This window comes from Exophiala oligosperma, assembly GCF_000835515.1.
Source record: "Exophiala oligosperma strain CBS 72588 unplaced genomic scaffold supercont1.24, whole genome shotgun sequence".
Lineage (NCBI taxonomy): Eukaryota > Fungi > Ascomycota > Eurotiomycetes > Chaetothyriales > Herpotrichiellaceae > Exophiala > Exophiala oligosperma.
Genome location: NW_015622841.1, coordinates 76,974 through 99,712, shown reverse-complemented (window position 1 = coordinate 99,712; position 22,739 = coordinate 76,974). Strand labels below are relative to the sequence as shown.

Here is a 22,739-nt window from a genome sequence, read left to right as displayed (position 1 = left end):
TTCATGCAGCTGGAAGGCGTCGACTTCTTCGACACTTTCGCGGCCACCTTGTTCCCCAGCACTTTTCGGGCGGTCTTCTCCCTCGCGGCGTCTCGAGGCTGGCCCATTTACCAGATGGACGTGACGGGTGCTTTTCTGCACAGCCTGATCGACAGCGAGATCTACATGAGCCCCCCGGAAGGGTTTTACCCCGCGGGATCGGTGTGCCAGATCTACAAGTCGATCTACGGGCTCAAGCAAGCCCCGCATCTGTGGTTTGAGTCCCTCCGTAAAGCACTCGCTGACTTGGGCTTTCACAGTCTCCACAGCGACCAATGTTGCTTCACCAACGCATCGACCGATGTCATCGTCCTGGTCTTTGTCGACGACCTTCAGATCACGGGATCGAACGACGGGGCGATGCATGACCTGCGATCGGGACTGAAGGCTCGGTTCAAGATGAAAGACATCCCGCTCCAGTCGTACTTGGGGCTGCAGATTGAGCGAGAACCAAACAGCCTCCGCCTGCATCAAGCTCCGTATGCTCGCAAGGTCTTGGAGCGGTTTGGGTTCGATGAGGCCAAGGCGGTTCCGACCCCGATGACGGACCACGGCCTCGGTGCCTATGACGGGCAGGAAGATGGAGATCTGAAAACTCGGTACCTTCAGGCCATCGGCAGCCTCCTCTTTCTGGCCAACCGGACACGACCCGACCTGGAGTACGCGGTCAACTTTCTCGCGCGATTTGCCGACAATCCCAGCGCCCGGCATTGGGGCGCGGTTAAGCGGGTGTTTCGCTACTTGGCCGGCACCGTCGATCTCGGCATCCGCTTCCAACAGCAGGACAGCGAGCCGTTTCTGTTCGGCTACAGCGACGCCGACTATGCTGGAGACGTCGATCAACGCAAGTCGACCAGTGGATACCTCTTAGTATTAGGGGGTGGCCCGGTGTCGTGGAAATCGCAGCGCCAGCGCACGGTCACCCTGTCGACGACGGAGGCAGAGTACGCGGCACTGACGGAAGCGATCCGTGAGGCGAACTCGATTCGCCAGCTCCTGGTCGAACTGGGGGTGTCAGTGTCACAACCGATACCGATCTACGAGGACAACATCTCGACGATCTCATTGGCGAATAACCACGCCAACCACAAACGCAGCAAGCATGTCGACGTTCGCAACCATTACTGTCGCGAACAGGCCGCCATGGGCCACATCACCATCCGATACGTCAGTACGGATGAGCAAGCAGCCGATGGCCTGACGAAGCCTCTGGGACCAGGCAAGTGGAAAGGGGTGTTGAAACAGCTTCGTCTCAGTGGTAGCATCGCCACATCAGCAGGATCTGAGGGGGTGTGTTGAAGATTTGGTCCAGATACCTTCCGATGTGGGAAGTGACAAGGAGAAGGATTAGTCATTTCTTGGTCATCATTGTAAATACACTCCAGCCTGCGGAATCTCTCTCTGAGAGTGTGTATATATATGTGCAGCATGGGAGCCATGTTTGTGATGATGAAAATAACGAAGTAATGAGGAAACATTCCGAGTCCGAGCATAATCTCATATCCTTAACAGTAACTCGTTCACGCTCCCAGCTTACTTTCGATCCCGTGGACGGTGGCAACAATGGCGCACACTTTCGAAGCATTGCCATTTTATCCCACATCCACACTACTTCCAATAATAAATGGAAAACGCCAAAATTCTGTCTTGGAAATCACCGCCGACACAAACAGGAGCTTCATCAATGAGAATAACAAGTGGATTTGCTACAAGCAGAACCATATCACTATTTGCTGCTCGTTCTGTTGGAAACCTGTTGACAGCGAAGGCCCGCTCTTCATCTCGAAGCGCACTCTGGACGAACAAATTCAGCAGTTTGGATTGTCTATTTCTGCCAAAGCAGAGAGTGGAGGCGGTAGTGCTGCGTTGTTCCTCTATCTGACGTCAACTCGCAACAAAAATAAGGCGACGATACCTCGCCAAAAGGTTTTCACTCTTGACGATCATCATGGGATTCCACGTACTGCCTCCAGGTCGATTAGCTGCACCTTCAAGAGAATTCACTTCCAGAATTCATCATTCCAACGAAGACTGAAACAACCGGAACGGCTTTCTCTTATGATTACACTCTCTGCCAATCTTTCAAGGGATCGAGACAATTGGGTCACGATTGCGACAAAGGAGTCTCATCCAGTGATTGTACGCCGTGGTAGTCCGAGTCGTTTTCACGTTAGTCGCTGTCTTGCCACACCTCAAGATCAGACATCTGATCTCATCAAGCAAGAATTCATTGCGGGCTCAGAAGACGCTTATAACGCCGCCTCCTCTTTTCCAAGCGAAACGAGTCAACTTCTGAACTCTTTATCAACCGGCCTAAACACAGTAGGCACAAGTCAGAGGGACTGTTATCCGCAAGCGAAAGTAGGCAAGATTCTTGACTCTTCACGGTACGGAACAAGTTCTTATCCACCGATACCTTCTCCAACCTTGCCGGGAGTATCCTTTGGAATAGACCAGTTCCACCTAGGGAAACTCCACTTCGATTGTATTGCTGGTGGACAGAAATCTCCCGTATATGAAGCTGGGTTCAAGGATGATGCTCAGTTGTTCATCGATGAAAATAACTCAAAAATCCCATTAGGAGATATGAGCTGGAAATCTGTACGCGTATGTGGTGATTGTGGAATAGACTACGACTTTACGAGATACAAGTAATAGACGGGAGATGTGTCCAACTCAACTAAGAGGTACCTATTGAACACCTCTATCTAAGCAATCTCACGCCTCGTAAAGGTGGTAAAGTGTGTACTGCCCAGAGCTAATAACGACGTGGGATATGTCGCTTTCTTAGCACGGGAATACGGAGTTGCGCCGCCCCCTTTGTATCAGCTCATCAGATCATCGGGCTCGTCGGCACCGCCTTATGGATTCGAGTAGCTTTCTTTATACATCAGTATCGCTCCTGTCCAGGCCAGCACGACGGACTTTACTTCCAGCAGCAGGCAGCCTATCGGAATCAAGGCTCCGCCTCGGGCGCTCTGCAAGCTCTCTTGGTGTCGGGTTCCACATCCTGCCACGGAAGATTGTGGGGTCTGCACTCTTGGTCGCGACCGTTCTGATGACCTCTTTCCACGGTTTCCTATGGCTTTGCGGCATCCAATCACGGGCAGCGGATGTTGGCGGAGAGTTTCACGTCTGACCGCGCTTCTTCATGGTTACCACGGTTTCTTATGGCTTTGCGGCATCCAATCATAGGCAGCGGACGTTGGCGAGTTTTGGCGGAGGTTTTTTTATCACGCTTTACCACGCTTCTAGTGGATTTTGCCCAGCGACCGTCGCGACCACATTTGGCTCGTATGACCACGTCCACGATCACTGAGCTGCCTCCAATTTGACTTTGTAAGGAATAATTTGCCATCAACGATTACTATGTAGTATGATACTGTAATATTGAGGAATGAATAACATCTCTCCAAACACAAAGCGCGAGACCTCATCGGACCAGAGGAGACAGGTGTGGAGACTTCGACCATAAGACGCCCAATTACTTTGCGGACATTGAGATGGCCGTGTATGCCTATAACACGGTTTTAGAGTATGTCAGATGAAACATGGTTCACGTTGTGTCGTATATCCGGCAGCGACGCGAACGAATGAATGCGAGTCTCAAGACACTACCGTGGCCTGGTAGTTTCCTCCTACTGCAGTTCAATCATCCCAACTATGCGTATGAATAGGTTCATCCCCGACTCATTGACACATGAGAGTAGTCATAGGGCCACTCGTTGTGACTCGTGTCTTTCCCTTATATGAGAGTGTTGTCTTCAGCCGCTCTCGACATCAACCCGATCGCTCTGCCCATCATCTTCTTAGAAGCACACCAGACCGCTTGATGGAGTTGTTGTTTAGCTTGAGGTGGGGATTAGGAGACAAGTTTGAGATGTTATGATCTAACTTCAAAATCAGTGAACTCTTCCGATCCTTTTGCAACTGGACGATGACACCGCTTATCAAACATTTGAGCCGATTGAAGCCTTTTTGCAGCTGGCAAGTCGTCCAGCCTGATCGCGATGACAATCTCGGGGCAAAGAACGACAAAAGCTCTTCGAAAACTCGGGCACAGACCCTCTCTCTCTCTCTCTGCAACACCAGTATCTTGTCAAGATCGGTTTCCCCTCTCGCAGACGACGAAACGATTGACTGCGATACGCCCCTCCAACGATGTGTCACGGCAGCCCTTCGACGCAAAGGTCTACCTTGACCATTGACAAACAGTATACAACTCGAATGAGGCAAAGAAGTCCACTAGGAGGAGGCGAAATGACGGATGATGTGATCGCTGTTGGAACATATTCAAAGTGCAGGCTGTAACAATTATTACGTACAAGTCTAGACCTCGTACTAGGCTCAAGTTGCTCCTTTTACAACCCCATTTAGACGCTCATTTTTACTCCCTAGGCCTATTTCACAGGCGCTCGTTTGATGCGGCGATCAACTAAAGGAGGAATCTTCACTCCTTTTTACATAGAAAACAGCCTCCCAGTCATCGAGGACAGTCTCGACGATACAATACATTGAACCCTTGACACTCAAATTGCCTAGTGGTTGCATTCCGTCTAGCCTAACTCAAGTGTTTTTGATTTTTAACAGCCCGAAAAGAGGCGACCAATTTCCTATCAGAGTTACGACTCACGTCCAATTTCTTAAATGTGAGCTCCACGATGTAATCTGAAGAAATGGTCCAAGCTTTTTCTAAATGTAAAGAAGGGGAGCAACACCAGCTCCTACCAGGGTGGTAAACACCCGGAAGTTCCGCACAGGCCTCAAGATAACCAGCCTCCTCAAACGTGAGGCTACAGCACCTATGGACCAATAAGTCTGGCAAGAACTGCAAAACTTCCCCACGCTAACGTAGCCGTACCATCCAATGATCTGCCTGGCCTTTTATTCCTGTCTGGTATCTCCCGAGTTATGCAGGGATGGTTTCAGCTTCGTAGACGCGCGACGCTTCCTTGCCCTCTGGAACCAGAGTCGTGAAGCTGTCTCCTCCTCTTCGAACTTTTCCAGTCACATCCCACCCTCGAGATTTTCCTAGGTCGCATTTTGATAGGCATCCGGTTTTGGAGGGTTTCTTGGTCGTCAAATTCCAGCCACACAGCCTTGAACGAAGTCATATAATCCTGTGGGTAGACCTTTTTGCTCTGCAGTGCAATTGAGCAGTCTGCTGCTGACTATATTGCAAACTTTTCCTCTTGTGTTCTCAGCCGAACTTTCTTCAATGGCAACCATGACACGACCAAGCGAGAACCTATCCCGACCTAATGGGCACCATAAACATGACTATGAAGTGATCACACAAGAAGGAGGCACATTTATGGCCAGGTTAGCTGTTCACAAATTGGCCATGGCATCATCTAATCCTGTAGATCAGCAGATAATCCACATCTGTTGCGGATTTGGGAATATGCACAGGGATGGATATGGGTCAATGATAATATGAACCCTTTTACCCAGCATGGAATCAGGCGGGATCACGAAGATGAGATTGAGTCAAAAGGACAATTATATGAAGAGATCAGGAAAAACCTTCGACGCGATGTAGAGGCTGGTGCGAAACAGGTCAGAGAGTTTCGAAGCCCTAGCAAAGTGGAAAGTTCTCGAGCTCCCAAAGCGCAATTACGCCGGGCAGGCCGTACATGCGTCCGTGCGAAGTTCGAAATTCCTCTTCAGCCCAAAGTCGTTGACGACAGCCCTCCGCCACGATACAATCGATACAACAAGCCTGAGCTTAAGATGTCGTCCTGAAAGCGGTTCGCAAAGATGTCCTCTTTATTCGTGACTGAATGGGTCTCCACGTAGCTCTCTATGGGAATCGAAATCCACACTCCGGAGAAAATGCTGTCTATGCGTGGTGATTATATTGATGTTCATGAAAATGAGACAACAGATAATGGGAAGGCATTGTGACACCGGCTAATGTAAAATCACTTGCCTCTTTCTGGTAGCTGCTCCGTATCTCCTGGCAGATGCCGATAATGCGCAACTAGTTACAAGACTGAGATGGCTGCGCGAGAACATAATGTCGCCATTCAGTACACTCTCATGGCAACTGCAATGGTTTCGAATGCCTACCAGGCCGTTCAAAGAGTTGGATCTCGGACTCCAAGACTCGGCCCTGGTTAGGGTACCCGATAGCAATGGTAGAGGAGATGATCTGTAGGTCCTGGCGTCGCTGTCACAGACAGAATACTTTGACCCTACTCATTTCCCTACATCCGCATCGAATCAACGGATCGTGTTAGCGTTTTGGATGTAACACAACCTATCTAAGCTGGTGGTTTAGGCCGCGCACCCAGGAGTATAAAATGGAAGAGGCTGGGAGGGATCAAAAGTGACCCGTGGAGAATACGCCAGCTGTTTTTCTCCTCGCCTTGGCTTCAAGCTTTCGAAATCTCTTTTTAATTCACTTGGGCCTGCCACTTTCTACCAAAAGTGTTCGACAGCAATAGCAGCTAGCCTTTTGTGCTGTCTTGTAACGACGCTCAAGCATACTCGACCAGTAGCCAGTATGAATTGCTGTCCCAACGTGATATTGCATGGCACTTTCTACTTTACCTCGTGCCATGCCCGCCATTCACAAGAGAACGAGACACCGGACCCATATCGGACGACTCACAACTCTTTCTTGGCTAAAGACAAAGAAAGGCTATTCAGACTAGAGTCCTCGCCTCCGCCTGAAACTTGTGGTATGAAAGGAGAGAGGACGTTTGCATATCAATCTAAGGACGGAGCCGGTGATCCACATAGCAACGACGGATTTCACGGCTTGGGATACACCTCACCTCCTCGGTCGAAGAATTATGTCCATATCTACGATGACGACGATGACGACGATGACGACGATGACGACGATGAAGCTCGTAGGAACGGCTACGGACATCGAAGGGTTGACTTTCGTACGATCTCAGGCCCTCGTCATGAACGTGAGGATACTATCGATGAGCAATTATATCGATACAGCACTTCCTACTCTCCGCAGTCTTCACCAACAATGCCCGCCACGGAAGCAGATGCTGTCAGGGCCAGAATTCCCGCAGGGTATTCCGTCAAGCACTGGGATCCCATGGAGCTGCCTGTTATTCTATTGGGAAGTGTCTTCGACGCCAACTCGCTAGGCAAGTGGATCTATGACTGGACGGTAGTCCATTTCGGCGCCTCTACACCAATGGCTGATATGGCGGGGGAGTTGTGGCTACTTCTAATCAAACTTGCGGGCAAGATGAAAAAAGCCGAAGAGTGTGTCGGTCGCATCCCTACACTAAACGGACTTGAGGATGTCGAGTCCTTCCTTGAAGGAGGTTATGTACTGTGGAACAAGTTCAAAAATCTCATCAGAGTTTGCGAAAGACCTATGCTGAAGAGTATAAAGCGTCACGGCGCAGGCAAGATGGGCAAGGACGGAGCAATGGAGTTCGTTAACACACTCTTTGGTAGGGATCGCCTTCTGGAGTCAACTGAACGGATAATGAGCCAGATTCGACTTTGGACCAATCGTTTCGACATGAACTGCGAGGAGACGATCAAGTATCAAAGAGGCGCAAATAACCTTCGGCCCGGCGGGAAGCACTTTTACGCGGCCACTTTTGAAGTCGGAAAGATGAAAGCCAGATAGTTCCTGCTTAGCAGGTGTCATAGATGCAGTATTTCTCTACATCCAGAGTAAATTTTGTGGTTGGAAACCTTCGTTGCCAGCCTTCCTGAAAAACCGGGTAATCTACTTGACCACATATGGCACAGCCATATAGCCTTTTGCCCATGATGCTGAACAGTTGGATATCAATTGACGATTTTCGTGGGTTTCCTTCTGTGCTAAACCCAGATTGTTGCTCCCGAATTCGAAATTCGAAAACCTAAAAAAAAATGACAAGCGTCCAGTTGGGTTGCTTTTCCTCGTATGCAACCCGGTGGGAGGAAAATTTTGCGCAAATTTTTTCTCAGTTGCACCGCGCTTTCTCATTAACCTGCTGCTTCCGAGAATGAGAAATAGTGAGGTTGGATCCAGGCGAATATGGAGAAGCAGGCTCTTTTTCAAGTCACGACACGAGGACTGAAACGAGGCTGGGTAGAGCCCCACTCACATATTCTCAGTTTCCATACAGTCTATATCGTAACTTCTTTTGTCTTTAACTCCAAATAACGTCTCTGTGAGCATGTCTACGAGGTCTCCTACGGCAAAGTTAGCAGCGGCTAGCAAAAAGAAGAGGTCGATTGCGAGGCTTGAACCAATCCAGGAAGAGGACGGTGTGGCAGATTGGGGCAATGTGAATATATTGACTGCCAAACCAGGTCGAACTGAGGGCGCCAGGCAGTTAGTTAGGGTATTATGATTGCCATCAGCCCAGGCTCTCCTTCTAACGGTGATCCTAGATGTGTTTGGCCACGGTGTCGACTCCGTGTGGCGTTTGTCCCAAGGAGATTAGGTCCTCAGAAACTTTTGCAAGGACTCCCTGCCTTCATAATGTCCACCGACAATGCGCACCAAGTCTTATATGGGCAGTGGCGTCTCAAGAGAGAACATACGAACTTTGTCAATTCTGTTCTAGAGCTCACGACTGGATTCTGCTCCGTGTATGCTACAGGGACTTCTTGGATCACCAACCCCAGGCACAATTGCTTAGTTACGTGACTGAATGGTACGCGAGAAAGGAACTCTTGCAAGGCAAAGAATGGATTCATGAACACAGAATTGATATCTTGGCCAAAATTTGGGCTTCATCATTCTCTTCGGAAGATACCATGAAGGGAACTTTGGTCAAACGCATCATGGAGGATTCCAATGTTCGAAGACAGCTTGAGACAGATATGTTGACATAGCATCTCTGTACTCTGCGTACAAGCCAATTTCCGGATTCAACCGGCAACGAAATAGTACATTCATTGATGGTATATCTAGTGCTAAAGGATCGGATTTACTTATTCTCAACTGCTACAGTGGTTCAGGTGATTCTCTTCTCGCTGCCACAACCACACCTGGTACTCTTCACGTGACTTGCATTCTTCCAGCATAGGAACATCACGTGCCCTCGCGCTAACTGTTCCCTTGCCCTTCTAGCTGTGGTCGCGCCACCGAAACTCCTCGCATACAGAGTCTATCGTGCAGTCATTCAGCTCTTCTCTAGGACTCAATCTTTTTCAAGAGCAGCTATGGAAAGAGATTGTGAGAGAGCTTCAACACGATGCACAGCTTCACTCGCAAGAAAGTTCCAGAACCTGGTAGAGCAGAGAAACCTCCTTCTCAACAGCGTATCATACCCTGCTTCCTCCTCCTCAGTTTGCAGTGTCACGATCCCCTTGACAGAGCCTGGTTAACGAGGGAATCCACCAACATTTGATCGGTATAAGAAGCCAAGGCTTACCACAGAAACCTCCAGGGTCTCAAATCTTTCGCCTGGATGGATCGGCTCTTCCGCCCGCTCTAGCGTGGCGTTTGTTCAGGTTCTCATATCGAACTTAGGGCTCTCGTCTAACCCAACTTTCCGACCTTGTTGTGCCGTTCGAGCTGTTGCTTCATCCGCCTTGTTGCATGCGACTATCGTTTCCGGGTTTCGCTTTGACATATGGGGTCGGTTTTTGTAGGATCCACAACACGGACGGAAAGAGTTGGCATCGGTTGGACATTGCCATTTTTGATGGACATTGCCGCAAAGTCTGCAGAGCTGAACGGTATTCTTGGTGGAGGGAAAGCGAGAAGCCGACATAGTTGGAAATGAACTTTATTGAAGCTATGCAACCGATACACCTTTGTCAAGGAGGTCGAGGCAGCTTTTATCTTTTGGGAGCACCCGTTCCTAGTAACACAGGAACATTTCAGAGGAACATTTCAGAGGAACATTTCAGGGAGCAACCTATGTAGCCATCCCTGTACAGTCTCGATAGCCCCGACAGACTGAAAATAAAGGCGGGTGGAGTAGTCTTCCCCTCTACGCAATGGACATCTCGAAACTAAAGTTATTAGTCATTTTTATGGCATCGCGTAGAATGGCTTGCGGAAACGGTGAGACGGCGAGATAATGATTTCCAATCATTTCAGCCTGGCCGTCCCTTTCTGGAACAAATGCGACATTGAATTTGGAGGGTGGCAGGTCGAAGTCTGAGATAGAAGACCAATCATTTCGCAGGCAGCAATCAGGAGACAGGGGATTCCGAAAGGTTGGTCGGTGACCATGTAGGAGGCCGGCAGAAAATGGTTGACGTGATAGCGTATCGATGGCATCGATAACAAGTTGTTTGGATCGTAGGAGTGCAGCCTCCTCACGGTAATAACTAGCCCGAGTTCTATGGAATGCTGAGGCCGGCAGGTACGCGTCAAAATGGATCACTTGCAGGACTATACGAAGGCGTCTCCGGTAGAAAATAAAAATCCATCGATCCCTCACTGTTTCGCAAGGCCTTCTCTTTCCTTTCCAAGCCGTCAAGTGGTCTACAATTGAAATATGGCGCGCACGAAGCAGACTGTATGTGTATGCTTGACTGATAAATTTATGTGACTTACCTTCTAGGCACGTCTCTCTACAGGTGGCAAACAACCCCGTCGAGCCCTTCACACCAAAACAGCACGAAAGTCCTTGAAAGCGCGTGCTGCTGTTCCTTCAACCGGAGGTGGCAGGTTTTTAATCCTGTCCTGAGTTCCTCCATCGGCGATGCTAATCGTGCACAGTGAAAAGAGCACGTCGGTATAGACCGGGAACGGTTGCTCTCCGAGAGATAAGACGTTATCAGGTCAGTCGTGAGTGCCTTCATCGTTTGAGTCTGACTGATACGTGGTCAGAAATCCACCGATTTGCTGATTAGGAAACTTCCTTTTCAACGCCTTGTCCGAGAAATCGCCCAGAGTTTCAACTCGGATCTCAGGTTTCAATCATCAGCCCTGGGCGCCCTTCAGGAAGCTGCTGAAAATTATTTGGTGTCGCTTTTTGAAGACACGAACTGGTGTACCATTCATGCCAAGCGAGTCACCATACAGTCCAAGGATATCCAATTAGCCAGACGGCTCCGCAACAATGGGATTTCTGTACCATAATGTAGTTCTCAGATAGCTTTATCATCGAGTGATACATGACAAATAAAGCTTCTTGAATCCTGAAATATCAGCAACAATGACATTTCCTGTTCTGGCCGCAAACAATTCGATCATGCAAGTGATAAATATATGCTAACTTCTGCGCAGTGCACGAAACTTGATCGATGTTTGTCCAATGAGTCTTACGAGAACGACACATCATGCATCGATGGTCTTAGGAAACCGTCAGTGGCGAGTGCGGTTAGATCGACAATAGTATGGCGAAATGTCTCAGGTCTTGATTCAGGTTTGATTTCAGCATCCCACTTTGCGGCGTAACAGAGCTTGGGAAGGTGGCTCAGAACACGATTGAGATACATTCCACTTCTGGACCGGAAAAGCTTGATTTACTGATAGACAAGTATAGCAACTTCTGCTTGTGAGCAAGACTTAGTCCTTGTTTTCGGGTTGCGCTTGGTCCAAGTGTCGAGTTTTGAAAAACGCGAGATATCGGTTGGTCGACCTTCGAAAGCGTGAATCAAGGCCAATCCGCTTTTCCCATCTATCATTCAACTCGGAAATGCTCACCGCATGGTTCCCTGCCGATCGCCCTGCTTGGATGGGCTGACCTGCTTCACATATAGAGCCTCCTCATCGTCGTCTTCGATTTCACGTTGTTGCACCAGATCTTGACCAAAGTAACGTTTTAGATCCTCCTCATCTCCAGTGTATCTTATCAAACATTTCCCATCGTCCTGATCAATTTCTTCGATTTCAGGTAACTGGCCCCTGGCTTCCTCTACCCTCGCAAAGCTTGCTTTGACCCAGTAATGTTGGTAATAGAATCTCTTTCTACCGTTCGTGGTGTGAGAGGAATTCATGTTGTCTTGGTTGTTTTGTGCTCTTGGGTGTGAAACTGTGTAATCGCGACTGGTATAAACCTTTCGGAAACAAGGTTTGCAACTCAAATGATCTTTGAAGTGTTCCAAGTGAAGAGTGATAGGCACACAATGATATGATGTGAGCTTTATAATACATGCCTCAAGATTTGTTGTTTCATTACCTTGACCGATGTCACCCTGAGTTGTTTATCGGGACGCCAAAATCAACTTGATTGGCCCTATAAGGTCGCGATGTATTGAGGACAATGTACAACAACGACTCATGCAACGGTCCATTTTCTTCTGGCGCTAAGCCACCTTGTGATCCATTTCACCTAGCCATATGGCTCTTGCAATGGGGCACAGGTGAGTCTTGTGAGCGCGTAAATCTAGATCTTCACACAGTCAGCAGCTAGTCTCAACCAATGCTTTGAGTCTTGCTCTCTTTGCCTTCCTGTCTGTTTCACTATATGGAAGATATTTCAAGGCATCGCTGTGATTATCCCGTCACTGGCAACGAATGCTTGTCTCCATTACATGAGTGTCACTGGGCGCAGGGCCCAATACAGTCACTCTAAACCCTCAAGACCTACGGCGATAACCTACGGAGATTGGCTCCCGTTGAAGCATCGTTGTGAGCTCCTGGATGAGACGAGCGTTTGGGAGGAGAAAAATGTGGAGAAGGAGGAGAATCGAATTGTCACTTCGTATGATGGATGAAGAAGTGCGTCACGAGCTAGGCTTCTTTGTATTTATCTTCTTTGAAACGAGGAGTCCAAAGGACCGACTGAATCCTAGCCTATCATGTTCGGGCCTGTGTTTTGCTTTTGACTTTGTGTACAGCCTTGTTACAGAAATAAAGATTCTGATAGCGAGCGTGAACTGAAAATACTCAGGCCAGATCGCGCGGCTTGTAGGGTTTTGAATTGGATCCCTACCGTGTTTCATTTGCATTGTTTTTGATTGTTAAATTTTGACCCTTTTTGTTTTGTTCAATCACAGAGCTATAGTTTTCAGTCCGCATAGTAAGGCAGTGGTTGGCATTAGCAATGGACCCTGTCTACGGACTGATGTGAACTAGGGGCTGTGGTGGATGGCAGTTGAGAAGTTGAATTGGGCAGTAGTTGCTGCATGGGCATGATTAAGCTCTTCCACCCACAGCCACAGGTAGTCGCTCGGAATAGGGAACGATTTGATTGCGAACCTGTGTTAAAAGGGTGGAGGTATCGTCCTCTACTGCAGCGCACTACTAATTGCCACCCTACACGGACTTCGTAGGCACTCGTGCCTTACGCGAAAGTGAAAAGCCAACCATATCAGCAGCAAAAACAACAGGGATTCATTAAACACCACTTTTGAAACCTTGGCACTTTGTCCGCACTAGTCTAAACAGCACACCGGTCGGGAGGCTGGTTAGAGTTGATGCCTGCGCTGTGACCGTTCCGGCGACCACCCTAAGAGACATGACACCCATCTCATTGGGCCAGAGCAGAGGCTGGAAACAGCTGCCTGTCAGATCCAGATTGAAAAAAATAAGGCTGCAAGAGGGGTGCAAGCCCTTGTTCGGAGGGTGTTGGTGGATGATGATGATGATGATGATGATGATGATGATGATGCACCTTTCACAGTCATCCGTCACCCAAAGTTACATGTCGAAAATGGACGTTGTTTGTGTCGAAGCTTGCCCATGGTTACAATATTCTCTCATCTACGTTCCTATCTATATTCATGTCTGCGCTCCAGTTGATTAACTGCTGTTCTTGGAAGACATATGAGAGACATGGCGGTCCCACAGCAGTATCTTAATGATTTCCCCAGAAGACAAACAACCCATCAAACGTCAATGGACGCAAGCTCTCTTCTGCCGAGTGATCACCGCCGCTGTAACCTTCTCAATCAAGAAGTTCGTTCTCCCATCAGTAACGTTTAAGGATGGATAAAAGGCGCGGGTGGATCATGCGTTTGATCAAATCCTCAGTTCCATATCCAGAGTGTTCCCCAACTCACTGACCTAGTTTATTAGCTCTAGATCAACTATAAACCGTTTACCAAGTCTATCGAAGGATTCCGTGACAACAGACAACAGGGCGATTTCATCGATACTCCGGGAGTAACTGTATTTTCAAAGAAAGGGGCTTCAGACTCTGCTGACAGTACCTACGACCTTACGACTACCACTCGAGGTTGTGAAGCAAGTCCCAGTAGAGCAACCTCCAGGGACGCAACACAGCCAACAGGTCCCGAAGACCGCGACTTTAAGATCGAACAGTGCGTTGACGTCGACGCAAGAAGACAAATCCGATCGTAAGTGCGCACTCAATGCAAGCCCCGAGCTTGGTATTTGGATATGGATTATATCAAAACATGCCCTTTCACAACCCGAATCTCTCGGACTTGCTACGACTTGAAATACATGTCATCCGTTACACTGTGTTCCTAACATGAAGCATCCTATCTTTTCAATCACTCTTCAGAAGATCCTAGGCACATCAATTGGGTAGTTTAAAGGTCCAGGCTACTTTCGGGGCATTTGCAGTTGCGCACAACGTCGCCGAGCATTCATGAACCAGTTATCAATCTAGAGCTTGTCAGGGCAGATAAACATATACCCAGACAGACAAAACTCACCTGTCCCAATGTGAGTCCTGTCTCTCCCGCCAGTGACTTTTTGGTCTCCATAGAAGGGTATGGACAATCTGAATTGTCGTCAAGCCAACGACGGAGTATGTTGGTAATATACTTGGGAAAATTACTTCTTAGCCCTCTACCTTGTCTGTTAGCATTAGCAGCGCCTGTTGGCGACGTCGGAGAGTGACGGCCACAAAGCGAAGGAGTATCGTATATCGACCTGTAGGACTGCTGACTGAGGGCTCCAAAAGAAGGCTGCAAAAGGTCTACCTCAGTATTGACCAAATTAGCTGACGTATACTTTTGGTCGTGGCGTTGTGCGGAATTGTCATTATTGATGTCGACATCGTTCATTCCGTCTACAGCATCATGGGGTGGCCATGGTTGCTGCGGCTGCCATGAGAAGCACTGTTGATAGAGATTGTCCAAGTGCAGATAGGTGGATGGTGGTGGTAGCGCCAGTCTAGAAGTGTGCAGGTCATGAGTTCCTGGAGAATGGAAGGAGGAGATGCTTCCGTTAAAGATCGTATTGTAACGATCAGTGCCATTCTCTTTTTGAAATTGCATGGAGTCGTAGGCGGCGCCTTGCATTTTCCTGTCTTCTGTCAATAAAAGACCTAATTAAAGGGATCAAACCTACCACGAAACATTGTCATTGACCTCGAGCTCGCATCCTGAACGCTCATTCGCACTCGTAGTACAGCCGGCATTGTATTCCTGGAGATGGGATGCACACCTTTCAGGTGAAGTTGCCGATAAAGTTGAAGAACAAATCGGCCGATAGCAATTTATCCCGAATCGCAGTGAATCGATAATCTCGCTCGCTTTCCCTTGCGGATAAACAGCCCCCTCAACTTGGTCTGGGATTTCTTGCCCGGTTGGTGGAAAACCTCGTGACTCACTCGTGCCACGTGCACAAGATGAAGAGGGAGTGTTTCGATTGTTGTCTGGACTTGCATCACATTTCTGTTTGATGGCATTCGATATCTGACTTTGAGGGGTGTCAACGCTTCTGCTACACATCCTCTGATAATAAGACGGGTTGCGACCTCGCACTATCACTGAATGGGACTTCTTCGTCGCAATAGTGACCCAATTCTCTTTATCTCTGGAAATATTAGCGGAGAACTCAACAACAATGAAATACGGTTGTTGTGATCCCCGACTGTATGTTGAATTTTGAAAATGAATTCTCTCGAACATGCAGCTCGTTGGCATTCGGACAGAATTCTGAGGTGTTCTGGCACTGAAAACTTTTTTTTGAAGGACAAGTTTGTCATCCTTATCGCGTTTTGATGTATACTGAATCAAGGAATGGCTGCTACCTTCTCCCATTGTTTCGGCCGAAATGGACAAAGCAAACTCCTGGATTGGTTCACCTTGGGCACCTCTCAAGATACAGAGCGGGCCTTCGATATCAAAGGGTTCCCATTTAAAAGAGCAATCAATCGTGATATGATTTCGCCTATAGCAGATCCATTCGTTATTCGCCTTGGTGAAGCTCTTATTTGTCGTGACGAAGAGCTCTATGCCGAAGTGTTGATGTTTTCTGTTTAGTATTGGGAGATGCGTAGATGTAGCGTAAAATGGAAGTGCTTGCGATATGGATTGCATTGTTGTCACTGCACACAGACTTTGAACTAGGTCGGGAAACTGTATTAGCTGCGTTGAAATGAGCGGCGGTTATGAGTTTAAAGAATAGAGAAGGGAGGTCTGTACAAAGTACTTATCAATATAAGTCAATGGCATATGGGAATACCGTTCGTGCATGCAGCCAAGGGGACAACAATCACATAGATCGGTCTTGTTTGCAAACAAGCACGAAACTCGAAAACGACGAGTGTGTGACTATTGCAGGGTCCTTGAGCAGGGAGGCTGTTTTATGGGAAGGAACCGACCTAGAAGTGGTCACAGTAACGGTCGCCGGAACGGACACCGCACAGGCAGCAGCTATGTCTTAACCTCTCAACCAGCAAGGCAAACAGGGTTTTGCAGACCAGTATGATGCTCTTCTGTGATTGCTTCTTTTCAGACCCTTGCGTGTTGTTGTCTGTGAAATAACTGGCTCTCAGCGATCAATAACAGTCTCTCTTTTTGGTAGGGAGGGGTGACAGCCAGTTGCGCTGGAGAGACATTGCACGTTATGCTGCAGTTACTGAGGCACTTTATACCCTGCCGATGTCGATGCCTGCACCGTGGTCGTTTCGACAACCGCATTGCGCGTCTAGAGTTCTTTTCGCCAGTTGTCTGAAGACTTTCGTTACCCAGGAAAACGGGCTAGCGTGGAGTCTTCAGACAGCTTCCTGCCACGCGGAAGTGTATCAGCTTAGAGTATTCTGTACAGGGCATTTGAAAAATGGTGAAGGCTAATGAGTGGAGAGAGATGGGGATTACAAATATTTCCAATTCTACCATCGTAGTCTGCTACGTATGACCATATTAATTCAATCGAAACTCTTACAGTCTGCCTAAGGTCTTCTGGATGGTCTTCGGGCATTCGAACGAGGGGAGGGTTTTCGCTGTTTGAAAGCTGGCCTTCAGACAAGTCGTTGATCAAGGCCTTGAAGACAGGTGAACAAAGCTGCTAGCGAAAGCATTGGACGAGGACCGTGGAAAGCAGGTGTACTGTCTTTAACAGAACTGGGAGTTACTGATTGGCGGGGAATGCCAGACTCGTCCTATGTAGCAACCAAGAATCATTGAGGAGCCCGCAAGCACCGGCTCGATCATTCAGATCCCATCGTAACACTGACCTAATGGGATCACTCTTTCTCTGATGTAAATTCTAGCTTGAACGTGGGTTCTTGTATCTTTTCACAATTCCTGAGTCTCTTCTTCTTGGGCGAATTCGAATGGTTCGAACTCCGAGTGTTCCCTTAATTGAACGGGTAGGCAGAGGTGCGGCCGAATTTGAGGTCTGGCTTAGGTTTCCAATGGCAGGACGCGAACATAGATACCCTTGATCGGAATACCGTCAGGCCATTGGAAAGCCTTTTCAGCATCAACCCTCTGAGTGTATCCCACCAAGGCATAGCCATTGTCCGGCAAAATTTTGACGCAAATCACTTTCCCAAAGACTTGGAACACGGTTCTTAAATCCTCTTCGACGATGTCCTTAGTCAACCCTTCGACCCGGACAGAAATGGTTGGGCTCGGTGACTCTCCCGCTGCAATCGATGTTCCGGCTTGGGGAGAATATACAGTAGTAGTACTGCTCATCTTTCGGTTAGCTTGGTAAGCATATGAAACTAAGATTCAGACTACCTGGAGATGCAGTCAGCAGCCGTTTCGGTGTCTCCAATGCCACTGCAAAAGACTGGAGACGACGCTCGCAGCTGGTGAGTCATCAAACCCGCTTTATCCGCTCGAGATTCTTGAGTGCGAGGTATCCAGGACATTTTCGACTTCTTGTGAAAACACCCAGCACAGGGAATTCAGAATGAAACTTTTTGAACATACTTCTGTATGTGACGAGGATGTCATATCTATCAAGCCCAGGTGCCATCCACTCCAACTCCTTATTGATAACGCACCAAAGTAGGCAACCAGAGGGAAAAATGTTGCACAAGATTGGTAGGACGTGATACTCCACTTGGGAATAGAATCTATCTATCATCTGGAGCCAATCATGTTATTGAGAGACAGAAAATGTAAAATATCAATGGTTGACTGGTAGCTGAACAGAGTCCTGCTTAAAAATGCTTCACCGGTTAAGAGGCTGGTCGTTACAATATTGTTGCCTATGCGGCGACTGTAACGGCTACCACCCTTGACTGATGCGTTTGGCTCTAATTCCAATCAAACACAGGTTTCGGCGGCTACCTTGCTATCAAACTCCTCCACGTCACTGGATGACTTGGTGGCGGGACTGTGAAAGCCAATCGATTCGGCATCTCATGCGTATGTGAAACCGGTGGGTGGTTGTCGTAGGTTTCCCACGCTAGCGGTGATTACAGGTAGTGCGCAAGGGAATAACAGCCCTAGACCAATATAATCTAATGTCACTGCTTGAGACTGGAGAGGGATAGAATTGAATTTTGATAGCTGGCAACAACCTTGGGCGAAGGTGTCATCTGCCCTGCAATGAAAAGACTTGTTCAGACTCGGTCCATCACGCCGAGCACTCCCTAATGAGTTCGTCCACGTTTTCAAGATATTGATTACCCGTGGCGCTAATGGGAAGCAGAAATGTCGAAATCGACTCGGAGGAGGAAGTATAGCCAAAAAGAAAATGCAGAGTCGACACAACCTTAGCCGGTCGGCCCCTCGAACACCAATTTCCAGAGCACGGCCAGCACAATGGGCCGTGCAATGAAACATCGGACTGCGCATGGGAACATGTATTTGTAACACAAACCAATGGTTTTGCCTTCATTGACTGTGTGACCGCAAACGCTCCAAACTTCGTGTCATCTTCACCACGGTCAGCATGCCTTGGATACCATGATTGGTCGGGGACACTGCTTGCCGCATCAATGTCACGACTTTATCCTGTGAGACCGTTGGGCACAATATCGACTAAACTCCGACTCACGTAACACTGTCTGGTAGTTGTTACCAATCCTAAACGCCATGGTCGTTATCTCAGATACACTTTTTCCGACAAGAGCACTTAACGAAAAGAAGGGCCGCCGCATCTGGTCCCAGGTAGCTAGATACTGTCAGCTTAAATCCTTCAAAACGCCTCCAAAAGCAGTCCTTCTACCTGGAATTTTTCTCGTATACCAAATATTCTGTGCAAAGAATCTTGCAAGACATCAGCCATGCGACAAATGCACTCCTACAAACCTGTCGCTCGTGACTCTAATATCAGCACGGATGATCTCTCTCCTCCTGACCCCAGCGACTCATTCTCGTCCTATACGAGCCCTCTGCTTCGGCGGGATTGCGGTGTGTCTCAGCAATGCTCCATCACCAGCTCCTCTTGCGATGGACCAAACAAGAATCATCCTTGGATTTTGAACAAGAGCTTGCGCCGTGGTGATCATGAAAAGTTTTTCGTCACTTATCATGATCACTGGGTCATAATCAAGTGTCAATATCAGAACTGCGAACATGGGTCCTTGGAAGCAAATCTCATGGTGCTTCACAGTCCAAACACTAAGAGTAGAACACTGTACGAAGCTCTGCAGCCCCACTTACACGAGATTGAATTCAGCGATACGGTTACCTTTCTCAAGTTGAAAACAAATAGAGGTACGCTGGAAGTTCGCGTCGCGAATTGCACAAATGAGAGATCCGATGATGATGGGAGTCACTATCGCCTTGGACAGTCCTCCAGAGTTTCGACACCGAGAGGCAGCTTGTACCTAAGAGATGAGAAAGAGAAGCAATGCCGACAGTGGTTCGATGATCAGCCGATTGTTATTGTTCGGTGATTCTCATCCCGGTTTCCTACTCTCTCGTTGCCATTGCCAACTGTCAACAATTGAAATAGATACTTCAAGCAACAGAAGAGTTCTTCCAACGTCTATAGTACCTGATTCTGGCTTTATCGGTTCTCTCCCACCTATCCGACACCTCGTAATTGTTTCGGTGTAATTATTCCCGGAGGTCTTATCATTCTGACAGCACCCTGAGGAGCGTCAGACGATATATGTTCGTTTTGTTGACGGGGAATCTCATCGATATACGCTGTTGGAAGGGAACAGGCTTGGAGCAGTAGACAGGGAAGTGGGTTGTCAGTTGATATGAGCACTCACACTCTAGGTCAAGCAATTGAACGTGCGTACATCAGCCTTTGCAAATACTCTGTGCGGTCAAACACTCAGAACAATTGTGCTCGTTCATGATGAGCCGCTAAGCCACCAATCTGGCAAATCTTGAACAAACATACTTCCCTTACACCAAGCTACAGGAGCCAGCCCCAGCCCTCTTCCGAACATTAGGAGACCTGTCAGTGATAGCTGAGGGCGATCAATTTAAGCGAAAAAGCGATGTCTAACAAAGACCGTTGAAGCCCAACACCTCTTTGATTGTGCGTAGCCTCGAGACCACTGTTTAAGCATTTCAAGATAAAGGTTACAGGAGGTTCTAGCATGTGATTTACGGAAACGCTGTGACAGTCAGAGACCCTCACCGACTGCTTTGCACTAAAATCACGAATCTGATGTCACATGCCATAATGGCGTGAACGTAGTTATGGTCACGTGACCTGCATAGTGTATCTTATTCAGGAACGTAACTGTTCCTGCCTGCCTTGATAGACAGTTCTCAAGAGATCTTATGAAAACAAGTGAGTTAATGGTAAGGTTAACAGGTAACTAGATGTCAACAAGCAAATCGATGATGTTAGCATGCCAGGCTGTTGGCACCCCTTGAAGGTGTTAAACAAAGGTCTTTCGGCGACAAGGGGCGGAATACAATGTCTTTGACTAGACGATTCGTTATTTTGGTAGGCTAGGCTCTTACTAGGTTTATGAGACATTATCTGAAGACGGGATGACACAAAGCTAGCGCGAGACAATATTTTCTGGAGTCAGATATGCAGTACTCCAGAGGGATGTCTGTCAAATCGCTCATGTCCTTGATTTGGTTCATTTGAAGAGTTGCACTTCTGTTGCCCTGACGGCGAAATCTCTATGCCCACCTCACTTATCGCAGCCGGCACTTGATACCACTCCTTAGCATATGCAGGTACTAGCTCTCAGACATTGATCGTGTTGCTATTGGCCTTTATCGCACCAAGCTCAAGAGATTGGCTTTTCTTTTGAAAACTACACTAGGTAAGTTTTGCATTCTCGACTGGCAGCGCTTTTCTCATCTATGTTCGTTAGTCCTAGTTGGAACCCCGGAAAGAGGCTTTCGTACCGTCATATTTAATGGTAGGATGGACGATCTTTGGCCCTTTGCTCCCTCTTCTTTGAATATGATATTCTTTCCACGTCATCCTTCTTCAATATCTCAGCATTGCCTCCTTCCTGGTGTAGAGTTACGTCTCGCTTTATCGACGTAGACCCAGTGCGTCCACTGCGCTCAGTGTGTGTGTGAGTTTCGATAGGCATTATTCCCATATGAATAAGGAGAGAATAAAGAAATTCGTTCGACTAACAGCACGAATTAGTTTGGTAAGTTGAGACAGTTTCTTAGGTTCGACAATTAAATGGTATGAACTACCTTTCTGATGGCCGAGACTATATATGATATAACCAACTCGCCAGTAGAGCTGGTGTGAAGACGAGAGACTATGAACTTTTCGAGTCGGCTACTGACCATTAAATACAAGCTCGCCGTCTCACCACCGTTTAAAGCATTTCAATGATTTCGAGTCTGGGCATATGGCCATGGCCAGGGCGGTCCCAGCTATGCAACTCTCTACTTCTGTTTATGCTTGTTCCTGCCTATCAATGATCTTGGGTCTCTCGAATGATGAAACAGGATAATTGTGTATTGGACTAGGCAGTAGTGACACCTAATTGACTAACGACAAGATGGTCGCTGTAGCCAACGTACAGACAATAATTTTGCTGCTTGATCCACTTAAGCATTACAATTCGTCAACAGAGGGGATGATATTGTCTCAAGGTGGGTGTGATGAGGACCAATAGATACACAAGCGATGACTCGGAGCCAGTCCTGTGCACACTTGGTGGATGGGCGATTGTGTCAAGTTGTGCCTACTGCGAGCCCAGAGGGTGGTAGCATCAATCCTCGATATCCAATCATTCCACAAGGTGCGACACTGACAGAGGTGCAAGGAAGCTTCGAAAGGAGATCGTTGGGTCGTATCAGCCCACCGGTGTCGACAGTTTCCCCCCCCCCCCCCCCGCTCATTCATTAAATACCTCACCGGTTCGAGTTCGTGGTATCGTCGCTTCGATCGCGTATCCTTTGCAATAGAGCCCCCTTCGTACGAGAGTTAGCTACTGAGGTCATGGTAATTATGATGCTCATAAGTATCTCTTTTCCTTAGAGATGTAGAGCTTCTTCCATCGGATTAGGTTACCATCCGTGACATATATGTCCTTCAAGTTCACCCGTGTAGTTGGAAAAGACGCTATGCCAGCCACAAGAGGAGAAGGGTCAGGCAACAATGTCTGATTGAAATCATGTTGACGACCTTTTATATATATATACATGAATTGGGAGACCTAGAATTGCATTTATCAATGTCCAAATTAACAAAGTGTTAGGAAACATTAAGCTGTTGGCATTAGCTACACGACGTTACACTTGTACAGCCTCTCCTGCCG

The 22,739-nt window shown here is 47.9% G+C and overlaps 3 protein-coding genes across 3 annotated transcripts; 2 read left to right on the top strand and 1 right to left on the bottom strand.

The window, feature by feature from the left end:
- Positions 1-5,083: 5,083 nt before the first annotated feature.
- PV06_11274 (uncharacterized protein) lies at positions 5,084-5,784 on the top strand (the record flags this gene model as incomplete). Its single annotated transcript, XM_016412920.1, has 2 exons — positions 5,084-5,361; positions 5,406-5,784. Exons 1-2 carry the CDS (start codon positions 5,258-5,260, stop codon positions 5,782-5,784), a joined length of 483 nt encoding a protein of 160 aa, XP_016256726.1. The 5' UTR covers positions 5,084-5,257.
- Positions 5,785-6,727: 943 nt separating this feature from the next.
- On the top strand, positions 6,728-7,651 carry PV06_11273 (uncharacterized protein; the record flags this gene model as incomplete). The annotated part of the gene is made up of 1 exon (XM_016412919.1): positions 6,728-7,651. The coding sequence occupies one exon, from the start codon at positions 6,728-6,730 to the stop codon at positions 7,649-7,651; it is 924 nt and encodes a 307-aa protein (XP_016256725.1).
- Positions 7,652-17,469: 9,818 nt separating this feature from the next.
- Positions 17,470-17,945, bottom strand: PV06_11272 (uncharacterized protein; the record flags this gene model as incomplete). The annotated part of the gene is made up of 2 exons (XM_016412918.1): positions 17,470-17,758; positions 17,812-17,945. 2 exons carry the CDS (start codon positions 17,943-17,945, stop codon positions 17,470-17,472), a joined length of 423 nt encoding a protein of 140 aa, XP_016256724.1.
- Between the last annotated feature and the right edge of the window lie 4,794 nt (positions 17,946-22,739).